The sequence below is a fragment of the Trachypithecus francoisi genome, unplaced genomic scaffold, assembly GCF_009764315.1.
Source record: "Trachypithecus francoisi isolate TF-2019V2 unplaced genomic scaffold, Tfra_2.0 Lachesis_group21, whole genome shotgun sequence".
Classification (NCBI taxonomy): Eukaryota; Metazoa; Chordata; class Mammalia; order Primates; family Cercopithecidae; genus Trachypithecus; species Trachypithecus francoisi.
The window spans coordinates 58,468,040-58,485,843 of NW_022681467.1; the positions used below are offsets into that span (position 1 = coordinate 58,468,040).

At 59.3% G+C, this 17,804-nt stretch overlaps 1 protein-coding gene across 7 annotated transcripts in view; it reads left to right on the forward strand.

Moving 5' to 3' along the window:
* Positions 1 to 2,363: 2,363 nt before the first annotated feature.
* The window catches only part of SLCO4A1 (solute carrier organic anion transporter family member 4A1), a 35,542-nt gene continuing 20,101 nt past the window's right edge, over positions 2,364 to 17,804 (forward strand). For 3 of the 7 annotated variants that reach the window (XM_033187018.1, XM_033187013.1, XM_033187014.1), the window contains exons 1-2: positions 3,807 to 3,826; positions 16,852 to 17,714. In XM_033187018.1, coding sequence (XP_033042909.1) covers positions 16,946 to 17,714 — 769 coding nt within the window. In that variant the 5' untranslated portion in view covers positions 3,807 to 3,826; positions 16,852 to 16,945. Of the gene's footprint in view, positions 3,554 to 3,643; positions 3,768 to 3,806; positions 3,827 to 3,863; positions 17,715 to 17,804 lie in introns of those variants that run through there. The other 4 variants (XM_033187017.1, XM_033187020.1, XM_033187016.1 and 1 more) reach the window with 4 other exon arrangements.

Sequence of the window (17,804 nt, forward strand, 5' to 3'; positions counted from 1 at the left end):
GATGGACCCCACCATGTGGGGCCTGGAGTTGGGCCAGACCTGCAGACCACCTTGATGGCCTGCGGCAGGACCCTTCCGGCAGCTCGCACAGGTGAGGCCTGGGTGAAGGCCTCCTGGCGCTCCTAGGAGCCTCTTGGGGAGCTTGGGTACCAGGGTTTGCCTTTGAGGACAGGACTGAGGGCCTGCGTTTGCATGAATGTACCCGAAATGTTTGCTCTGGATTTACATTTCCAATGGTGCCTATGCAGGAATCCCAAAGAATGCCTGGTGGGGTCTAAGGCAGGCCTGAGGCCGGGAACACTCCACAGGTAGCAATATTTGGCTAGAGTTTAATACCATTTTGTTTCTTTTTATCTATTTTTATGGTAACCTCTTTGTGGTAATTGACACTGACCTTTTTAAAAATAAACTTACCCTTTTAACCAAATATGTGAATTGTTTAAAGGAAAAACATTGTGTAAATAATGTTTTGAGGGGATAGAATCCAGAAGTGAGTTTTGGAAACAGAGTCCAGTCATGCTTCTGACAGTCGAAGTGCTTCTCCAGCATTATCACCAGAAGATGGGCTGTCTCTGCTCACACGCCTCCTGTAACAGGGAGCTCACTACCTCTCAAAGGCACCTTCTGTCAGGTCTGCCTGGAAATGCTGCTCCCGCAGACTCCGCACCCGAGGCCAGGTCTGCAGTGAAGCTCAGCCCCCTTCCTTCGCAGGGGATATACTTCTGGAAGTGCACCTTCCACTCCTGGCAGTGGATACTTCTGGAAGTGCACCTTCCACTTCTGGCAGTGGATACCTCTGGAAGTGCACCTTCCACTCCTGGCAGTGGATACTTCTGGAAGTGCACCTTCCACTCCTGGCAGTGGATACTTCTGGAAGTGCACCTTCCACTCCTGGCAGTGGATACTTCTGGAAGTGCACCTTCCACTCCTGGCAGTGGATACCTCTGAAGTGCACCTTCCACTCCTGGCAGTGGATACTTCTGGAAGTGCACCTTCCACTCCTGGCAGTGGATACCTCTGGAAGTGCACCTTCCACTCCTGGCAGTGGATACCTCTGGAAGTGCACCTTCCACTCCTGGCAGTGGATACTTCTGGAAGTGCACCTTCCACTCCTGGCAGTGGATACCTCTGGAAGTGCACCTTCCACTCCTGGCAGTGGATACCTCTGGAAGTGCACCTTCCACTCCTGGCAGTGGATACCTCTGGAAGTGCACCTTCCACTCCTGGCAGTGGATACCTCTGGAAGTGCACCTTCCACTCCTGGCAGTGGATACCTCTGGAAGTGCACCTTCCACTCCTGGCAGTGGATACCTCTGAAGTGCACCTTCCACTCCTGGCAGTGGATACCTCTGGAAGTGCACTTCCACTCCTGGCAGTGGATACTTCTGGAAGTGCACCTTCCACTCCTGGCAGTGGATACCTCTGGAAGTGCACCTTCCACTCCTGGCAGTGGATACCTCTGGAAGTGCACCTTCCACTCCTGGCAGTGGATACTTCTGGAAGTGCACCTTCCACTCCTGGCAGTGGATACCTCTGGAAGTGCACCTTCCACTCCTGGCAGTGATACCTCTGGAAGTGCACCTTCCACTCCTGGCAGTGGATACCTCTGGAAGTGCCCTTCCACTCCTGGCAGTGGATACCTCTGGAAGTGCACCTTCCACTCCTGGCAGTGGATACCTCTGGAAGTGCACCTTCCACTCCTGGCAGTGGATACCTCTGGAAGTGCACCTTCCACTCCTGGCAGTGGATACCTCTGGAAGTGCACCTTCCACTCCTGGCAGTGGATACCTCTGGAAGTGCACCTTCCACTCCTGGCAGTGGATACCTCTGGAAGTGCACCTTCCACTCCTGGCAGTGGATACTCTGGAAGTGCACCTTCCACTCCTGGCAGTGGATACCTCTGGAAGTGCACCTTCCACTCCTGGCAGTGGATACCTCTGGAAGTGCACCTTCCACTCCTGGCAGTGGATACTTCTGGAAGTGCACCTTCCACTCCTGGCAGTGGATACCTCTGGAAGTGCACCTTCCACTCCTGGCAGTGGATACCTCTGGAAGTGCACCTTCCACTCCTGGCAGTGGATACTTCTGGAAGTGCACCTTCCACTCCTGGCAGGGCCGCGAGCCTCTGCGGCACGCTTCACCCTCGGGGAGGGACCCTCTTCATCTGGGAACAATGCGGGTAGTGTTTTCTCTTAAAGGGCAGTGTCAGGAATGGAAGCGGATGCACCCAACAGCAGTGGGCCTCCCATCTGCTTCCAGAAGTGGAGGCCGGCCCGGGACAGCGGGAACCCTGAGGACACCACCAGGGGGTCCCAGGACCAGATGCGAGTGGGCACAAGCCCCAAGCCCTGGAGGAAGGAAAACCATTTCATAAATAACCGCATGGGGTTGTGGGCCTTTTCTCACAAGCCTCGGCACCTCCTTGGCCTCTCCACGGTGAACCCACCCCCTACCCTATGCGACCAGGCCAGGTCCTGCAGCACCGCCTTCGTGGCTGGGACTTCCTCACCAGCCTGCGGTCGTGGGGTGGTCATTTCCCCCTTACCTGACTTATCTCAGGATACACACACACACACACGCTTGACTTTTGGAAACTTCTTTTAAATTAGTTTCACTGACACTAAAAGGGAAGCTTTGTGGAGTGTGGCTGTGGTTACCTGTTAATACTCGGCAACAATTATGAACCCTGATATGAGCCAACTTCTTCCGTCTTATCCCCTTTGAGGACGCTCTGTTATCGCCCCCATTTTACAAACGAGGAAACTGAGGCTCGGAGGCCTGGGGCAATGTATTCCAGAACGGACGGCAGGAAGCCGGGGCAGGAATTCCAACAGGGAATTCCCTCTGTGGAAGGGAACGTGGCTGGCACCTCCCTGCCTTCCACCCTCAGTGCTAACATGAAAAAGAGGATGGTGTTATGGAAAAGGCAATGGGCTGGAGATCCCCCGGATTCCCAGGTTAGGGCGCCGGTCTCACCGTGGCGCAGATGGGGCGCGTGCCAGAACAGGACCTGGGGTTCAGGCCAGGGGCGGCGGGCACCTTCACCAGGGCCGCCCGTGACGTTCCCCCAGCCCCTCCGCCGCGGGTCCCACGTGGCCCAGACCCTGCGGCGGCCCTTCCGAAGGGCGGAGCCGAAAAACGGCGGCTTCGTTCCACTCGGCCCCACAGCGCCCAGGAGCGAATCCCGAGTCCGCGCGGAACCGCCTCGCCGCGTGGCCTGGGGCGGCGTCGCCACCGCGCGTTCTCGGCTTCCCGGCTGCGGCAGCGATGCCGGTCCTTGGAGCTGGAGCGGGGATTCCGGGAAGCGGCGGCGCCCGGGAGAGAGACGCCCTGGTACCCCGCCGCGCGTTCCCGCCTCTGTGCCCTCAGGGGTGGGGCCCCGGACGCCGCTGCCATTGGCCGTGGGGGGTGAGGCGGACCCCGCGCAGGAAACCCCGCCCTCCCTCTGCGGCGGGGGCGGCCCCAGCCGATGAATGAAGAGGCGCGGGCGGCCGGGGAGGCCAGAGCGTGGAGCGCAGCGCTGCGCGGCGGCCAGGCCCTGGAGAAGAGGACGGTGAGCGCGCAGGGAGCGGGGAGCGGGCGCGGGTGCGCAGGGCCCGACCTGGTGGCGTAGGAGCGCGGCAGGTGCCGCCATCGTGGGCGGGGGCTGGAGCGCCGGGGCGGGAGGCCTGGGCACCGGTTCAGCTCCCCGAGCCCCTCCGTGGGGGAGGGCAGGACCGAGCAGAATCGGAGGCCAAATTGGCCGCTTCCCGCAGCCGGCTACGCAGGTAGGAGCTCCCGAGTCGCCCGCAGGAGGACCGCTGCAGCGGGTGCGGGGAGGAAGCGGGTGAGTAGGGGCTGGGGCCCTGGCGGGGACTGTCGGAGTGGCCGGGGCGGGTGACCTGGGCAGGTGGCCCGGAGCGCGCGCAGGTGCAGGCACCACAGGTCCAGCTGGGGACGAACGCACCTCCGTGGAGCTCCAGGGTTGCGGAGTCAACTACTTGCGGCGGCCGCTGCTGCCGAGTCAAGGAGGAAACCTTCATGCACTGAAGTTTCTCGGGGGCGGCCGGGCTTTGTTCGCGCGCTCGAGACACCTCCAGGAGGGTAGCGCGGGCGGAGCGCACGGGGCTGGTTTCCAGCAGTGGCAGTGCCCCTTTCCCTGCCCCACCACGCGACGTCTTGACCTTGGCTTGGGGGAACTCGGGCGCCCCCCAGGTGCAGGCAGAAGGTCGGGTGCCCTCGCGTTGCTGTTGGGCGCCCCTGGCCAGGGAGGATGTAAAGGAAGGAGCAGGCAGGCTTAGCTGCCCTAGACCGGCCCTAGACCGGGAACCCGAGAGCAGATCTGACTTCCACTTCCAAGGGAGAAACCGCCTCCCTCATTGGCGTCCCGAGGGGAGAGAGAAGCTCAGCTAGGTTTCCATGTGGTCTGCGTGGTTGATGAACCCTCAGGCTGGGGGGTACCCCGCTTGGCGTGCAAGGCCCTCTTTGGAGCTGCCTGCCGCGGGACCAGGCTATGCGTCCTGTTTCTGTCTGGAGGCGGCTGGAACGCGGTAGTTTTCCACATCGATGCAACCAGCTTGTCAGCTGCTGCTGCTCAGCTGTGGTTTTTGGAACCTGGGTTACCTCCATCTAATCAGAAACTGGCTCTGTGGAGCCCGTTGTCAGTGAGGCTTTCATTCCCAGCAGCGCAGAGCAAATGGATCTCAGAGGACAGCTCCTTGGTCTTAGCCGGTTCCACTTGTGAATCTGGTAATAATGACAAAGACAGTGACAGCCGGGGTGAGGTGTTGAGTGCTGGAATGTGCCGGGCATGGTACCCCTGCTTTAAGCATCCTCTCATTCAGTCCCTAACGACCCCACGAGGTGGCCATTATCACTCCCACTTTATAAATGAGTAAACTGAGGCACCGAGAGGTTAAGTGATTGACTCTAGGCCACACAGCTCATAGGTGCTGAAGAGGTCTGACTCCAGGTTTGTCTGATCCAGGCTTGGGCTCCTGCTTTACGACTCTGTTCTTAAAGAGGCAAAAGGCAACTGTGGTGGTGGTGGGGGGCAGGCCAGAGACCCAGAGCAGCGTCCCAAGTGGTGGGCCCGCGGTTACCGGGCCAGAACATCTGTTCTGGGTTTCGGTGACTGCAGGACACCAGTAGGATGTCGCTCGGGCGGAGACTTTCCTCTGTGCTGCTGGAGGGAGTGAGGGCAGAGGCCGGCCACTCGGTGAGACCTGGATGCTGACCGGTCAGGCTGCCCTGACTGCGCTTGGCAGGCTATGTCCTGCCTTCCTGCTGGGCAAGGTCAGCAGGTGGTGCCTGGAAAATTCTTCATGAGGGAGCTTCCCTCCCGAGTGGCCATGACCTAATCTGTGGGTGTGGCCCCCAAAGCAGGTGCTGGGCAAGTCCCTACCATGGTGGAGAGCTGGCTGGCACGTGGCAGGCAGGGCAGGCTGGGCCGGGTGAAGGGTGGCCAGGTGGATGGACGTGCTCTCCTTGCTAGAGCAAGTGACTCCAGTGACTAAGCCCAGAGAGACTGGCTCTCCTTGGGGCTCTGAGGGGCCCCTTGGCTTGACCAAGCCCCATTGCAGTTTTGGTTCCAGGTCGGTCTGACTTCCAAATGGCAAAGTTTTTCTCAGCCCATTGTAGAATGAAAAGTTAACTTATCGAATTTAGTATTGTGCCTACAATGTCCTTGATCTGGATGTCTCCATGAGTGTTCATCCATTTCTGGGGCGGATACTGCTGAGCCAATATACATTCCTGGCTTTCTGGACTGGTCAACCAGAACATGTTGGGTCCTGGTGCTCTCCCCAGCGGTTGGTTGTAGGTGGTCAGAGATGAGCCACAGAAAAGTCAGTGTGCAGCCTGGTGCTGGGGGCAGGAGGGAGCGGGGCCCTGGGAGCACCTGGCCGGGAGGGAGCCACGCCAGGCCAGCCCTCCTGCTTCCTCCAGCGGGGTGTGGACAGAGGCCACAAAACGTTCCCTCACTTGCCATGTGACTGCCTCTTTCGCAAGTGGCAAGGTGCACACTGTTGGCTTTTGGACAAGGACATGGGACAGTCCTCGGACCTTGCTGTTGCTTTCATTCTGGGACACGGACCACTGTCTGGCCCCCAGCAAGCTTACTGAGTGTCAGCTGACTTCAGGCAGGATCTGGGTCTTGCCCACTTGTTGGAACCACAGGCGCGTGGGGATTGCACCCTTGAACAGGGAGGGAGGCGCCAGCAACTCACATGCTAGGTTAACAAGTTCTGGGTGACTCGGAGCCTTGGCCCTGCTAGGGGTGTGGGGAGGAAACTGGCCCTGCTTCTGGGACAACAGTCTCTGGACTTGTCCTCCTGTGGGTCTCTGCAGAGGAAGCAGACTGGGGCCACAAAGAACAAACTGGTCCTGGGGACCCTGCTTCCTTCTCTGGCCCCTGCCGGCCCTTCAGGCTACCTGCTGTCCTCAGATGCTGGGGTCTCCAGCTGTCTCCCACCCTTCAATTCTTTTCCGTAGGCTCCTTCCCACCAGCATCACACAGAATTAGACCCTGGGACTACATTTCTGGGGGAAAGTGTCTGCTTTTTAAAACCACATGCCTTCTGCAGAAGCCACTCTTCGTGTAGCCCAAGTGTAGGGTGAGACTTGCCACCACTGGCCGGGGTCGCATATGGATGCCAGAGAACCCAGATTCCTCTCCCTGCCGTGTACACCCAGGCCCCTCCTGCCCACAGACCTTACCTTTTCTTGGTGTTTGTTTTAAATCTGGCAAGACTTGGGGGGGACCTGAGGCATTGCCCCTCTGGTCCAAGCCACAGGGAGAGCTTGGGATGCTTTGGGTGGCATGTGGTATCCAGTCTGCCCCAGGCTCACTTGGGGCCCTTGCATTTGCCACTGGGCTCTGCCCTTCAGGAGACACTGCAGACCTGACACTTGGACCCATGGGCCTAGGAGGCCACCTGGAAGGAGAGTGGCCCAGCTGTGCTAGGCAGGTCCCTCATCTGGACAGAACCTGCATCCCGTAGCCTCTCAAGCCCCCCGAGGGCCCTGCTGGGTCTTGTCTCTCCCACAGGTTGGCGGTCAGATTTGAGCCCCTTTGCTGGCGGGCCCTCTGAGCTGCCCGCTTTTCCCTCCCACCACCTGCTCTGCCTCCTGTGGTGCACAGGGTTCTCCTGGAGGAGGGAGGTCATGGGCATCCCCCACCTCCTCACCTTCACCCTCAGGAGTCCCAAGGCCCTGGCTGCTCTGCACAGCAGGCTGGGAAGCAGGCTTTGTGCCCAAGGACTAGCCTGAGAACCGGGAGGTCCTTTCCCCTTCCCCAGAGAACAAGGAGAGCTGTGAATACCACGGGTCTGTAAAGAGGACCCCCACATGCAGGAAAAACTGAGTTGTGGCATCACTTACACCTTCAGTCCCCAGTAGCCGAGGCACAGTGGGGGTCCTGAGCATGGGCAAGGCAAGCCACTTCCACTGCAACCATGGAAGGAGGCTGAGGAAGCCAGGGCAGCGGTGCACATCCGCGGCAGGCAGGGCCTGCGGGGCTCCGGGGCCGGTCAGGATGGATTTCCATTCTGAATCTGTTTCCCATAAACTCCAGTGCTGACTGGGCCCACTTTGAATAGGCCGCTCAGTGGCTCATTCCCATTCTCATGATGTCTCTGTTATGGGGGAAACTGAGGCAGAGAGAGCCCCCCCCATGACCTGCGTGGCTTGGAGCCACCCTCTCTCTTCTTCTCAAACATGCCCTCAAATGGCAGGAAGCTTTTAGTTCCATGGATGGGATGATGAGTTGGAAGGAAGAGTAAACCTGCACACCCAGGTTCAGTGGGCGGAGACTGGGTGCAAGTAGGGACCTCTAGGTTGAGGGACGGGTCTGTCTGGGCCCGCCCTGCTGCCGCGCCCCAGCTCCCTCTCACTCAGACAGTCCTTCATTGTTGGCCCCATGCAAAGCAATGGCTTCCTGCCTGCTCGCCTATGCGAGGTCACCAGGTATGCAAATTGGGGTGCACCAGGCACAGCTGAGGCCCCCAGATGCTGCTCCCAGAGTCTGTGCCTCAACCTAAAGAAGTGAAAGCTCCCTTCATTCATTTACCCAGCTTGAGGAAGAGACCCCGGGGTGAATTTGGAGACAGAGGAGAGAGTCCCAGGTGTCACAGGGGGCTGGTGTGGCAGGGGAGGCGGCTGAGGACGGCGTGGGGAGCAGGCAGGTGCTCAGGGCAGCCTCAGAGCCGTCAGGTGCCAGGGGGAGGGACTCAGCTTTGTCAGGCAGTACCTGGGCTGGAATCTGAAGAGAAAGGAGAACCGAGACCCTGTGGCCCTGCCTGGCCTCCAAATTCTGAGTGGGGCCTGGAAGCCGGGCCTGGGACATCCCCTAATGTGGAGGGGGTGCTACCCACCCAGCCCAGCTCCAGCCTCCCTGGGAACATTTGCTGGGCCACAGTAAGTCAGGCAGGTCAGGCCCAGGGGCTGGCAGGCTTAAAATAGGTCTCTCAGAGATGCTGCGTCCTTTCCATGTGCTGCGCTGAGAGCACTTTGCAGAGAGCCAGACTGGGAAGTAAGTGGATGGGGCCTGGGGAAGTAGGTAGGCTTCTAGAAGTGGCACAGGCTGGGCTGTGTCAGCTGCCCGCACATGGGGATACAGGCTGGCACCCCAGTTCCCATAAGCCAGGCCGTGTCAGCTACCCGCACGCGGCCACTGGTTCCTCACAGGCCACTGTCCTGGCTTGAGAGGAGGGGGAGGCAGAAGTCAGCTGGATTCACCTCTAAAAGACCCTAGCAGAGGAGTCGACCTCTTATCCCGGGGATGCAGCTGACTGGCCAGGCCAGCATGAGGAAATTGGAAGAGAACTCTGGCCCCCATGGCCTCCTCCTAAAAGAGCGGGCACAGACGCATACACAGGTGCACACGCATGCGTACACCCTCCCCAGGCCTGCCCTCGGCCGGAGGCTCCAGGGACACATTATCCCCCGGCTGATCGCCTTGGCCTAATTCACGCCCTGGCTGCCAAGGCCTCTGGCAGCAACTTTCCCCCTTCCTCCCCTGCGGGGTTGTTGTGGGTTAGAGCAGGGACAGGGCCTGAGGGGGCTAAACTCCCAGGGAAAGGGCAGCTGGCTCTGTGGATGCACAGGAGGGGCGGGGTGGTTTGTGTCTCTCTTGGGCTGAGAGCCACCTAAGGCTCTGCTCGGCTTCCTCTGGTCTTAGATGGTCTCCCATGGATGGAGGCATCAGGGTGGCAGGGAAAGGATAGGCCCAGAGGTGAGTGGGTGTCCCAGGGTGGGGCAGCCACAGGGGGCCTGGAGTGGCTTGCAGACAGGGCCACCAGTCAGGGTTCCAGGCCTGGGCACATGGGCAGGCTCTGCTTCCAGGGGCTCCTTCCCACCCACCGGCTGCATGGGAGCCGTGTGGCTAGAACCCTGGGGAAGACCTTGTCCCTCATTCTGGAGCAGCCGTCTGGAGTACAAGGCCATGGGAGAGGGCCCTACGCTGTGGAAGTGATGGACCCTCCTCCCTTAATGGGGCAGATTTCAGTGACTGTGTGTGGACAGGAGAGCTCAGCTGGTTCAGGCCTCCAGAAGGTTCCCGGACGGCAACGGCAGTGGTGTTCTGTCAGAGCTTCCTCCCGAAGCCCAGCTCCCAGGGCCTCGGATGGTGCCTGGAGTGGACTCCGGGTTCCGTGCCTCTTGTCCCCGCCGGTCTCTGCAGCCCAGGTGGTTCTGATTTGCAGCCATGGACAGCTTTTGCGCCCTGCTCTCGAGTGACTGCCACTGGGCTCCTCACGGGTGCGACGGTGTCCTGGGAGTCCCTGAAGCCCGGGTTTCCCGCACAGCAGGCGTTAGGAAGTGGGTGCCAAAGCATAGAGGGACTGGCTTGTATTCGTCTGAGTTATCCAGAGAAACACAACCAACAGGATAGGTGGAAAGAGATTTATCCTGAAGACCTGGCTCACGCACTTATGGAATGGGAAGTCCCGAGACCTGTCGTTGGCAAGCTGAAGGCCCAGGAGAGCTGATGGTTTCGGTCCAGTCTGAGTCTGAAGGCCCAAGAACTGGAGAAATACCACTACAGGTTCCAGCCTGAAGGCTGGAGATCCAAGAAGAGCTGGCATTTCAGTCCAAGCCCAAAGGCAGGAAAAGACCAAGGTCCCAGCTGCAGCAGTCACCGGAGGAGGCCTTCTTACTCAGCCTTTGGCTCTTTGTAGGCCCCAGCTGATTGGATGAGGCCCACCTCCCTGCGAAGGACCATCCCTTCACATGCTAATCTCACCTGGAAACACTCACAGCACACCCAGAACGATGCTGGGCCAAATGTCTAGGCACCCAGGGCCCACTCAAGTTGACATATGAAATTCACCATTACAGTGCTCTTGGCCCTGACCCTGAGACCATCGCACATGGCATCAGAGGCTGTAGAGTGGGCCCCGCAGAAGACAGGAAGCAGATACCCTGGTGTTAGATATAGTCAGGGTGTTCAGATGAGGATGACAGTGGACTGGAGCTGGGAGGCTGACAGGAGCCAGAGCAGCCTGGGGGCTGGCTGCTGGCCTGTCCTTCCCGCGGGTGCAGTCTCCTGCACTCCATGGCTGACCCATCCCTACCCCGGGTCTCCCACTCCCTCCTCTGCCACCTGGCTGCCACTGCCCAGCCTTCCACAACTGCCTCTCAACATCACCCCACCTGCAAATTCCTCATCTGCAGCACTGGGGTGCAGTCTGGCCACATCAGCGGGTGCAGTCTCATCTGCGTATAAACCAGCCCACCCATGCAGCCAGCTTGGGATGAGAGGATAGTCATGACGTCCCCGTGGCCCTTGGAAGGAGGCCTTTGGAAGAGGCAGGTCCTTTGAATTTGGTCTGGGGTCAAGGCTGCCTGCAGCTCCCTCCCCAGCCCCGTAGTGGGGGCTGTGTCCATGCATCAGAAGAAGCCACTGCCTTTTCTAGGGGAAGCTGAGGGTGTGGCTCTGGGATGAGGATGAGGCTCCATCCTTCACTGTTGCAGGGACCAGCTTGGGAAGCTAATGCACCTTTTTCTCAAAACCAATTTCAAGTGGAAAGAAACTATAGGCACACGTGCCTGTGTACACGCACCTACACAGCCGTGCATACACAGGCACACACGGGGTGCCAGAAAGAAGATCAAAAGGACAGGCCTCCCTTCTTCCCTGAGCCCAGCTGCAATGTCCTGTTCCCCTTGGCGGGGCCAGTCCAGGGGCCAGGCGGCCTCTACATAGGGCTGCCATGAGGCCCTTCCAGCTCCTGAAACTCCCTTACCCCGTCCCACACCAGCTTATCCATAATGGGCCTGAGACCAAGAAACCAAAGGTGTGGGCCGCCGAGCTGCCCGCCTTAACGCAGACCAGACAGCATTACTCCAGGCACCATTAGCAGCAAACACAGAGGCGACGTTCACCTTCTCACTGAGCCATGAGCTTGTCTGCCTTGGCCATCTCAGAAGCTAGCAGATCCCAGAAGGAAAGCCACATGTGAGTGGCCTGGATGGTCCTCATGGGCCCCAGCAGCATTGTCCTTCAGGGAACTGATTCCTGAGACCAGGACGGGGCCGCTGGCTGCCTCCACCAAGCATGCGTCTGGCTGTCCACATTGCTGGACTCGGCTGCTGCGGCTAAGATGCTTTCATGTCCCGCGTTGGGCTGGTTTTCGCGCCAAACGCTAGCCCTGAACTGTGAGTCCTGCACAGCGTATTCAGCAAGGACTCCTCCAGGTCCAGGCCAAGCATTGACACACATGTTGGGCACCCACTTCTCCAGGCAGAGTTCTCATCCCTCTGGCTCACCAGCTCAGAACGGCAGGCTAAGTAAATTCCAGTGCTTACGATGTAGCCACGTGAGGTCTTGCTACAATCCCAGAAACTTCCTTTGGAAAATGCATGAACATGGGACTGTCCTCATCACCCTGAGAGTTCAGGAGTGTCGCCTGCTCTGCATCACTCAGCAACCCATCCGTCTCCTGGTGATGGCAGGAGCCAGGCAGATGCCCCATCAGAGCCAGCTTTTATATTTGCTTCTGTTGTCCTGTAGCCCCTGAGTCATGGAACGCCCACCCTCCCCTTTGCAATCTAGACGCCACTGTTTAAGGGGGAAATGGCCTCCCAGAGATTTTCAGCTTCAGAAGATAACCCAGAGCTGAAACTCTTGGGCATGATGAAGATGGAATGGGTACTGTCACACGCATGCCGCTTGCGTGAGGGCAAGTACAGATTCAGATAAGGGGAGGCTGGCCCGAAGCCAGATCACTGCTGGATCTCAGAAAGATGTCAGAACCAGGCCCCAACGGAAGCCCCTGGAGGTGCACAGCTGAGTGGTGCTGCGTATTTCTCATCGTGTGCAGCCGTCTGATGGGCATCTGCCAGAAGCCACATGGCTAATATTTAAAATAGGATTTTAAATTTGCTGATTTAAATTTAATTTTAATAGGTGACTTTCGACTGAGCTTTACATATTTATGTCAGAGCTTTTAATTCAGGTAAAACAGCCTTCAGCTTGGAGCTGTTTGGACCCCTGCAACTACCTGTTCTTTCTCAGTTGCGGCTTTCATTTTCAAGAAGGAAGTCCTTCTGTTTCTCTGTGGCCATTGCTGATCACGAAGCTTAGCGATCTGGCTTCCTCTCAAAGCTGTGCAGATGGGAACCTCTGCCTTATCTGCTTTGACCCCCAGCGTCTGGTCCTGAGGCCAGGGCTGAACACACGGCGTGTACAAGGCAAACCCAGTATCGGGCGTTGAGTGCATGTTTCGCGGCAGCCAGTGTCTTGGTCCGCAATGGTTTACGTGGGTTTGCCCACCACTGAGCATCCCAGGACCTCATCAGACCCTTTGCAGAAGTGCTGGTGAATCCGACCCGCGCCCCAGCCCGCCACCCCCTGTCCCAGCATTGGCAGCTAGGCGGAACCTCTGAGCTCTCCCTTGCCCGCGTCAGGCTGTTCCTTCCTTGGCCCCGCTGAGGCTCCTTCCCTTGATGTTCTGGCCCAGCCCGGAAATGAGGTCAAGTTTCTGCTATTTATGTGTCTGCATGTGTGTGTGTTTGCGTGTGTGTGGACCTTGGCCTCCAGGCAGTCCCCAGGGTACTTCTTGGCTCTGTGTGCGTGGGCTAAGAAAAACGACCGAGGGAAACACACCCAGATGCTGCCTGGGGAGTCTGGGTAGCTCTGAGCCTGGTCTGTCTCTGAGGTTGCTTCTGTTTCAGCGGCCGGTGGAGATCCTCCGGGCTGCTGAGTGGTGGAGCCGTGGCCCCTCCTCACCAGTCCCACCCCAGGGCTGTTGCTCCTCCGTCTTTTCCACTCGATTCCTGGCATTCGAGTTCTTGTGTTAAAAATGCTCCTGGGACGTCCTCCTTGCGACAGCTCACTTCAGTGGCAAGCCTGTGGCTTGGGGGTGGCAGTGGGTGGCTCTCTGTCCCTCGGGGAGGTGTGGAGCATTGCTCTTACAAGGTAAAAGTCTCTCCTTCCTTCCACGCACACTCCCTTTCTGACACAGCAGGTCCCAAACCAGCCTGGCCTGCCAGCTCGTGCATAGGTGTTGGCACTGTAAATAAAACCCCGGGTGTGGCCACGGGCACCCAGGGAGCAGGCCCCAGGAATGACTGCTGTGGAATCTCTGCTGTCCGAGGCCTCCAAATACGGCCTCAAACAGTCTCACAGCAGCGTCCAAGATCAGTGGACGCACGTGAGTGCCACACGAGTGTACACAGCTCTTTCAATAGGTGTCAGAAGGCAGCTGTGACGCAGACTGTCAGCTCTGGGGCCAGACCGCAGGGGCTGCATCCTCATTGCCACCGGCGGGCTGTGTGGCCTTGAGCAAATGACTGACCCCCCTGCGCCTTCTTCCCCTACTGTGAGGCCTGGGACAGTGCCTGGTACAGAGCTGGCGCTCAGTGTGCACAGCGGGTGTCAGCACCCCGCCACCCAGCGGGATTCTTTACAGCAGCTGCCTGCATTCGTCCCAAGGAGCCTGGGGCTGGGGCATCCATTCACTGAGAGGCGAGACCTCCGATTCCACAGAGGAGCTGTGTGGGGACCGCACTTCGGTGGAGGACGTGGGGAGAGGACCCAGAGCCCAGCTTTGGGGGCTCAATTCTGAGATCCGTGTGGCCTTGGGGAAGGGGTGCTGGTGCTGCCAGATCTCTCCAGATGTAAAACAAGCCTTGCCTCGACCTGGGGGAGATCCCACGGCCCGCTCGCAGCCTGACCATGCTAGGCCCGTTTATCTGCCCTCACAGATGAAGTCACCCCTTTATTTAAAAAACAAAACGAAAAACGAAAAAAGCAGTTTGTCATCCCCAAATGCTGCAGTGTCTGTCAACGTAGGCCTGTCCTAGGGCTGGTTCTCACTGATACCCCTGTGTCCCCTTCCACTCCCATGGTGGATCAGCGGCTGTGCCTCTGCTCCCACCCGCCACGCTCACCTTACAGTTTGTGTGTCTGTTAAGCTCTAACTCTGCCTCAACCCCGGGGTCATCTCTCTGGGCCCTCCCCAGGTCTCTGTCATCTCCCAGATTTGGGGGCACATGTGGCACCTGTTTGCCTCCGTGGGGGCTGCTGCAAGAAATGACCACACACCAAGAGGCTGAAAACATACAATTTTATTTCCCCAGCTCCAGAGGCCAGGAACCCAAAATCCACACGGGCTGTGCCCCCCCGGGGCTCTGAGGTGGGTCCTTCCTGCCCCAATGGCTCCCGGGGCTCCAGGTGGTCCTGGGAGCGCCATGCCTGTCTCTGTCTCTTCTGCAGGTGGCCTTCTCTGTGTCATCTTCTTCTCTAAATGCACCTGTCACCAGGTTTAGGGCTCACCCTGTTCCAGGATGATATCTTCTCAGATCACTCATCACATCTGCAAAGACGCTTTTTCCACATAAGGTCACGCGCTCAGTCAGGTTCCAGGTGAACGTGACTGCCTGGGGAACGTGGGGGGCACTGGTCCACCCACCCCAGTCCCAGCGCAGGCCCAGCAAACAGACTCTGTAAGGAGCTGCCAGGAGGATCCTGGGACATCGCCTAGCCCAGGTCCCCATGGGACTGCCCACTGTCCCTGCATCTCCATGCATCTCTGCGCATTGCCAGCTGTGGCTGGAAGGAGACCCCATGGCTGAATACGTGAAGCTTCGAACTCTGCAGAGCCCTGAGCATGGCTGAGGTGGCCCCAGCCTCAGCCTGACGTCAGTGGGCAGCATTTCTTACGCTTTGTGTTTTGGAGCCTCCCGGGGTGCGATGTTTCATGGACTGAAGAAGCTTCTGGAAGCGCCAGGTCCCTGTTGATTGTGATACAATGTGGCCCAATATGGACACGCCACTGCCCACCCCACCCCAGCTCCGCAGTGAAGACAAAAGACCAGACTGTGGACTTAGACAACAGAAACAGGCCCTGTCTTACTGCTGAGGACCGGAAATCAGGGATCATGGTGTCTGCAAGGCCGGCCCTCGGAGCCTGCGAGGAAAGGAGCCGCTCCCGGCCTCCCTCCCGGGCAGGGGAATGGTCTTCACATCCACGTGGCGTTCTCCCTCCCTGCGTGGGTGTTCACATTCCCTTTCTAATATGGACACCGGTCACATTGGATCAGGGCCCACCCAATGTCTCTGTTTAACCTTAGTCATCTCTTTAAAGGCCTGAGTTTCAAAAACTGTCACATTCGGAGGTACTGGGGGTTAGGGCTCCAAGACAGCTTCTTTTGGGGGTCACAATTCAGCCAGAACAGGAGGTGCCCCGGATGGCAAGCGCCTTGAGGTCTGCAGGAAGGACCCTCCCAGGCCGGGGGCAGCACAGGTGTTCCTTCTCACAGCATCCCCAGGAAGGACCCTCCCAGGCCGGGGGCAGCACAGGTGTTCCTTCTCACAGCATCCCCAGGAAGGACCCTCCCAGGCCGGGGGCAGCACAGGTGTTCCGTATCACAGCAGCCGGTTTATTTCTGGTGGGGAAACCCCTTAAGATGCAGCGAGACTGCAGCCACCTGGGTTTCCCAGAAGGCCTTGGGCCGTGGCGGGGACCTGTTTGTCCGGGAATTGGTGTGGGGAGTGAGCAGGCGCCCTGCGGAGCCTCGGGATGGTGGGAAACGGGGCTGGTGAGGGCAACGGGGCAGGGGCAGTGCAGGGTTCAGAAGGAAGGTGGCGCGTGGACACATTTTCCTGGTAACTGGTTCACATGGCTGCCGATTGCAGCTCCTGTTAGCCACAGGCAGCGATGCCAGCTGCCGCAGACCAAGGCCGACCCAGCACCGGCCAGAACTTGGCGGCCGGGGGCGTCTCCAGTGCTGGGGGCACACGTGGCCTGGGAGGCCGTTTCTAGCTCATTCCTGCACCTCCCAAACTGCACCAAGAGGAGCTCCTTTCTCACGCCAAAGGGTACAGAAAGCTGCCAGGGCATGAATTTAAGGATGAACAAGGTCAGGCTCCAGGACCAACGTGGAGACCCCCTGTGGAATTCATCCGGGCCACTCGGCTGCAAACGGCAGGGGACATGGCTGACACAGCGAGTGGGGGCAGGGCGGGTGCAGGTCGGGGTGACCTGGGACCCCAGTGTCTGACTCGGCCTCTGCGTCTCAGCTCCACTCTCCCCTGTGTGGACCCATCTCGGTGGGCCCTGCCTTCTTCACAGCCCCGACGCCACACTGCTGAAGCGGCCGCTTCTCCTTCCAACAGTTCTAGAAAGGGCAGGAACCGAGCCCCTGTGAGCAGGCTGGGCACAGCCCCCTCTTCCCGCAGCGGAACTGCGGCTGGGAGACAGTGCCTGAGTGTGGGTTTGGCCAGACGCCACCCTCGATTTGGGAGACTCTTGAGACAAGGCAGGCAGAGCTTTGAGCCACCCCCATGATGGGTGTGCTGGAATGTTCCCGCCTGGTCGTGCTGTATCCGTGGAGAGACATGAGCTTGCTAACCAGACATTCTTCTCACAGGACACACCAGCCCCTTGGATACCACTTGGCCACTCCCACGGAGGCCACTCACACTGTGGCTGAAGCCTTGAGGTCACCAGGTGGAGGCGCAGAGATGCCCCTGCACCCGCTGGGGGACAAGCCGCTCACCTTTCCCGGCCCCAATTCAGCCATGGAAAACGGGCTTGACCACGGCACGCCCCTGAGCCCTGGCTCCCTGCGCTCCGCTGCCCATAGTCCCCTGGACACCAGCAAACAGCCCCTCTGCCAGCCCTGGGCCGAGAAGCGTGGCACCCAGGGGACCCACGAGGTGCGGTACGTCTCGGCCGGGCAGAGCGTGGCATGCGGCTGGTGGGCCTTCGCACCCCCGTGCCTGCAGGTCCTCAACACGCCCAAGGGCGTCCTGTTCTTCCTGTGCACGGCCGCATTCCTGCAGGGGATGACCGTGAACGGTTTCATCAACACGGTCATCACCTCCCTGGAGCGTCGCTACGACCTGCACAGCTACCAGAGCGGCCTCATCGCCAGCTCCTACGACATCGCCGCCTGCCTCTGCCTCACCTTCGTGAGCTACTTCGGGGGCTCAGGGCACAAGCCGCGCTGGCTGGGCTGGGGCGTGCTGGTCATGGGCACGGGGTCACTGGTGTTCGCCCTGCCCCACTTCACAGCTGGCCGCTACGAGGTGGAGGCGGACACGAGCGTCAGGACGTGCCCTGCCAACCCCAGTGCAGCGTGTGCAGACCACACCTCGGGCCTGCACCGCTACCAGCTGGTCTTCATGCTGGGCCAGTTCCTGCATGGTGTGGGCGCCACCCCCCTCTACACGCTGGGCGTCACCTACCTGGATGAGAATGTCAAGTCCAGCTACTCGCCCGTCTACATTGGTGAGTGGGGCTGGGTGGGTAAGCACGGGGCAGGGAGGGTGGAGGGTAGTGTTGCAGGAATGAGGGTGACCGGCGGAGCCAGCCCCGCCC